Source organism: Olea europaea, unplaced genomic scaffold, assembly GCF_002742605.1.
Source record: "Olea europaea var. sylvestris unplaced genomic scaffold, O_europaea_v1 scaffold4413, whole genome shotgun sequence".
Classification (NCBI taxonomy): domain Eukaryota; kingdom Viridiplantae; phylum Streptophyta; class Magnoliopsida; order Lamiales; family Oleaceae; genus Olea; species Olea europaea.
Genome location: NW_019262721.1, coordinates 25,551 through 31,043, shown reverse-complemented (window position 1 = coordinate 31,043; position 5,493 = coordinate 25,551). Strand labels below are relative to the sequence as shown.

General features: G+C 36.8%; 1 protein-coding gene across 1 annotated transcript; it reads left to right on the top strand.

Moving 5' to 3' along the window:
* Positions 1–121: 121 nt before the first annotated feature.
* LOC111387976 (protein TPX2-like) lies at positions 122–4,501 on the top strand. The gene is made up of 21 exons (XM_023012621.1): positions 122–275; positions 360–433; positions 550–613; positions 706–764; positions 879–928; positions 1,020–1,185; positions 1,273–1,369; positions 1,456–1,572; positions 1,659–1,775; positions 1,873–2,049; positions 2,142–2,204; positions 2,294–2,371; positions 2,480–2,635; positions 2,723–2,854; positions 2,954–3,034; positions 3,120–3,239; positions 3,334–3,500; positions 3,588–3,696; positions 3,816–3,875; positions 3,991–4,085; positions 4,174–4,501. The coding sequence occupies exons 1-21, from the start codon at positions 198–200 to the stop codon at positions 4,292–4,294; spliced, it is 2,181 nt and encodes a 726-aa protein (XP_022868389.1). The 5' UTR covers positions 122–197; the 3' UTR covers positions 4,295–4,501.
* Positions 4,502–5,493: the final 992 nt, after the last annotated feature.

Below are 5,493 nucleotides of genomic sequence, written 5' to 3'. Positions count from 1 at the left end.
GAAGTGGTAAATTATGAAACGGCGGTGGGGCCACGTGATTGAATAATCAAGGAAATAGATTCCTCGCAAACTATTATGATAAGAGAATGATGAAAGTCAGATTGAGATAGTACACTGTCACGTTTCGTATTATGCAATTTGTTTTGAAATGTGAATTCATGTTGTTTTCCCATATGCCTTGAATTTATGCAGCATTTATGCCAAGAATTAAGTCTAGCAGATCAGTTCAACTTCAGAGTCTCTGCGATTTTGATGAAGAGGAGCAGCCAGAGAAGGTGAAGTTATTATTATTTTTATTTTATTTTATGTGGCTCGACATTTATGATTGGCTAAATGAGTAAAGCTTTGAACTGTCACAGGCAGTAGAGCCATTAGAATCAACTACATCCAATACTGTAGAGGATTCATCTTCAGAGCCACAAAATCAAACAAAGTCAGTAAGACAAGCTGAATATTTGGACAATGACTTCTGTTTGCCTATTTCATTGTGTTTTGCTTGTCCATTCTAATGCTTTAAAGAAGATGCACTAATACACCTGTTTGTATCAGGCCAAAAGTAGATCTCATTCCTGCTATACCTAAGGAAGAAGCTGGTACAATTCTTCTTAATATGGTATGTAAATTTTACCTGATCAACAGATCTCTTGTTGATCTCCCAGTTCTTGGTTTGGGATTTGTTTCTCATTATATTAAACCAAATTTCAGAACTCAGATGATAAGAATACAGTAGATGCTGAAGGTGCATGCACTCAGAAAATTGGAAGGTGCGATCATCATTCTAAAAAAATTGCAATAGCCAGTTGATAATTGGATAAATAGAGATGAGAGAAGCTATTTTTTGTCTCATTGATTATCTGTTTTGATGCTTGTGATTTCAGCATTTTAGCAGGCAAAGATTCCTCTTCTTCCCCTCAAAAACCTCTCCAAGGTTTGTCACTCAGTTTTATCCATGCGTAACAACACATTTGATTCTCCATTGAAATTGCATCCAACAACTAAGATTTTTTTTATTATATTAGAAAAAATAATTTGCACTCCAGCCGCACAAGCCAAGAAGACTGATTCCAAGAAGGCTCAGACTGCCAAAAAAATAGCTAGTTTGCTTAGAAATCCTTCAGCACTTAAGCCAAAGGACAGGTTACAATCACAAATCAAAAGCAATAAACCAGCTACCAGTGTTAAAAGGTGTGATATATTTTGTGTATTTTCTTAGTTGAGTACTCTTTTGTCCCCCTTCCTCTCTTTCTTAGTCCTCTCTCCTTACTTCTGCAGAGAGACAAATGTGAAGAATGGTACTGGGGCTCCTAATTTTGCTCAAGAAGACCAAGCAGTAAAGAAACAAAAACTGGAAGGAGGGAAATCTCGACAGGTGGGATAGTTAATACTTTTTCCCTGTTAATGTATTTTTCTAAATTTCTTCTATATGAATATTTCTGTTTTACATCTTACTTTCAGATACTTAACATCAACAAACCTTCAAATCTACCCCACAAAACAAGATCTGGCCTTATCAGCAGCAACCTTACTGGCTTCTGCTCTTCAACTGTTAAAGCTCGTAAAGTAGACCGAAAGGTTTATATTTTAGACCATCTATGTATGAATTCTGTTCATGATCTAAACATAATTGAAATGCTGACACATACATTATACACTTGAAGATATACAGTCGAGAACCTGCTACTGCCCCATTTGTTTCCATGGCCGAGATGATGAAGAAGTTCCAATCAAGCACCAGGGAAACATCTCTGCCTTGCATAAGCAGTTCTTTTTCACAGGTAAGTTGCACTTAGATTTCATCTTCTCTCCAAGAAAGCATCACAACAATTGAATGTTAAAGTTTTAACCTCTAAATTTATCTACTAAAATTTTCAGAACAATGCTACTGGAGCAATGCAGAGGAAGCCTAAACTAACACTGACAAGGCCTAAGGAGCCTGAATTTGAAACATCTCAGAGGCTACGTCCAGTGAAAATTAAGAGTTCAGCTGAGTTAGAGGAAGAAATGATGGCAAAAATTACCAAGTTCAAGGCTCGTCCGGTAAATAGAAAGGTAAAGTTTTCAGTTCCTCTATCTGAGAGAGAAACTATTTAAAATGTGGGCATGTATTTATACAATTCATCTAATTCTTCTTCATATTTCAGATTTTGCAAGCTCCAACTTTACCAGCATTGCAAAGAAGTACACCCCAGCCTCCGGAATTTAAGGTAACTCCCTCATTGCTGGAACAAAAACAAGAAAAATGAATATTATATTTGTTTATCCAGATTACTAGACAATGCTGTGACTTATACAGGAATTCCAATTGGAAACAATGTTACGGGCCAATCAGAATGCAGAAACTTCTACTGTGGCCTCTACAGAATCTGCACTGGTACTTGTGAATTTGCAGCTTTATTTAATAGAATGTATGAGGAACCAAAGATAATTTTCTATTGACGTGTCTTTTTTATAATGAGAAAAACTTGGCACATGCTTGCAGAATCATCAATGGAAACCTCATCTTACAGCACCAAAATCGCCCCTACTTCAAACATCTCTGAGAGCACGTCCTCCCAAGATCAAAAGTTCTGATGAACTAGAGAAAGAAGAAATTGAAAAAATTCCGCTGTTCAAGGCAAGACCTTTGAATAGAAAGGTAGGACATTCAACTGTCCATTGATAATTGAATTACAATATTCGTCCTTTGTTTACAGTGATTCACTATTTTCTATAAACTTTGCAGATATTTGAAAGTAAAGGGGAGATGGGAATGTTCTGCAATTTGAAGAAGCAGGTTACTGTACCACAGGAATTTCACTTTGCCATAGATAAAAGGATTCCGCAACCAGCTGCAGTTGTTGATCTATTAGACAAGGTAACATAGAAAGGGTATTTTTTTTTTCCTTTTATTAATATAAAAACTAGTTTCTTTCTTGATTTCTCTTATTTCTTTCTTCTTTGCTGTTTTCATCAGCTTTCAATAAAATCAGAACCTCATTACGACAAGCCTCTATCCAGAAATACTACACCTAATCCATTCCATCTCCACACCGAGGTAAGTTATTTCTTTTTTTTATTAATAGAGTTCTCCAAGATTGTCATAGTTCTTTTATTCATATCATTTACCTTTGTCTCATCAGGACAGAGGAGCAGAGAAAGAGAAAAGGATAGTCATGGAACTCACGCAGAAACAGCTGGAAGAGGAGAGGGCTAGGATTCCAAGAGCGTGTCCATATCCTTATACAACTGATTATCCCGTGGTATGCATATAATTCTATATATATGTGCACCTTACATCTCATTCGATTTATTGATGAGGCCTTTGGTTTATGCTTAACATTCTCTCTCCTATAGATTCCACCAAAACCCGAGCCAAAGCCATGCACAAAACCAGACCCTTTTCAATTGGATAGTCTAATGAGGCATGAAGAGGAGATTCAGAGAGAAATAAAAGAAAGAAAGAGGATGGAGATGGAAGAAGCTCAGAGGAGAGTATTTAAGGCTCAGCCTATCTTGGAAGAGTAAGAAACTGACGTATTTCCGTTGTTTTGGGTTGATAAAGTTCATCTGAAAGCAGTAAGAATTTAACATGCCCCATCCGTCTGCAGGGATCCTATTCCAGTTCCTGAGAAAGCACGGAAGCCCCTGACAGAAGTGCAGGAATTCAATCTACACGTCAACCACCGAGCTGTAGATAGAGCAGAATTTGAAAAGAAGGTATTTTCTTTTCTTTCCTCTTATTTTTCCTTGCAATGGCAGCTTCATATTCCAAAGACGCAGATTTTGTTCAAATTTGAATTGATAGTTTCAAAACTTACTAAAAGTTATTTCCACAGATTAAGGAGAAAGAAACCACGTGTAAGAGATACAGAGAGGAGGCAGAATCTGCAAGAATGGTACGAGTTCACTCACATGCTATTGCCATTTCAGAAACCTTCATTATTTGTTTACTTTTGACCCACCCAGAGTATGATTTGAAAAAAGTCATCTATATAAAATCTTCAATTACAGATGGAAGAAGAGAAGGCATTGAAACAATTACGACGAACTTTGGTTCCCCATGCAAGACCAGTGCCTAAGTTTGATAATCCCTTCTTACCACATAAGTATGATAAACTTACTCTCACTTGTTAGTAATGTTTTCATTTTTTATCTTGGCTGTTTGTTGATACATCTTTTGGTACAAACAAAAAGGTCCGGTAAAGAAGTTACAAAAGCGAAGTCCCCTAAATTGCATATCAATGGAAGGAAAGAGAACCGAACAATTGTCCGTGCAGCAGCAAAAGCTCCGAGTGCTGCCTCTCGTATGAGGTGACCGTTCGTGTTCGTTGTGGCGAGTGGGAAATGTTCAAGAACTCTTGAACTCATAGTCGGCCGTTGCTTGAATTTTTCTCGCTTGAGCCTCAATACCAATTCCATCTTTTGTAAAAGCAATATTGTAGAAGCAATTAGATACTGTTAACAAGTAATTTTAGAATTTATTCTAGTAATTGAAGGAAAACTCTTCACCTTTTCCTGTCAAGCTCTCACTTTACGTTTAAAGAAGAATGCTTGAGTGCCACTTCAATATAGGATGAATGCCTCAGCTGCAGATCCAGGAATGGACTAAATCCAGGCCAACCCCCTAAATTTGCCACTGATATCAAAAATTATTATAATTTTCGTCAGAAGCAAACTACTCACTTTACAAACTCAAAAATTGTACCCTTTTTGTTGTTGATGAAGAACACCGTAATTGTAGAGTGAATCAAAAGGAAATGTTTTGGTGTACATAATCATACAACCCGAATAAAAAATGCACATGGGGCTCATACTATATAATTTTTATGTAGAAGCCTCTAAAATTTGATACAACTAGTTGATAAGTAGATTTTTTCTTACTCTTGAAATTGAAGATGTTCTTAGTTATATCATTTCCTTGAATTCTTAAATTCTTAATTTTATAATATAATCTTTAATTTTAATATAGTAATAAAATGGTCCTTTAAAATTATTTACTTAATTTAAGCTTTGTTTGACTTTTATCAATTGAATTTGATTTGACTAGTAAAACAAACAAATAGGTCGTAGCATGAAAGCTTGATGGTCTATTCCTCCTCTTCTTCTTCTAAACAGTGAAAGAGAGCAGATGGGTTCACAGAATTCCCACGGGTTCCTCACAAACACAGGGATGGACATTTTTGAAGTATTTTTTTAATGAGGCATGGGACTCACCTCGTGTGAGAAGTCCCTTGTGAAATGGGGCCTGCGCACTCACATGGGATGTGAGTCCCATGTAAAAAATTGGAAAAAATACTCCTCATCCACTCCATGTGACTGGTCTGTAATTGTCTTGTCAACAATAAATTTGTACACATATTGACAGTGCACAGTAATCAAATCTCCTTATTTGAAAGTTGCAAAAGTTGTGTGCGATATATTGTGTTACGCTCCTCACTAACCCACCTCGGCGCATCGCACCTACTCCTCAGCAAGGTGCCGCGTGTCCAGCCGAAGTAGCTCCGAATTGATATG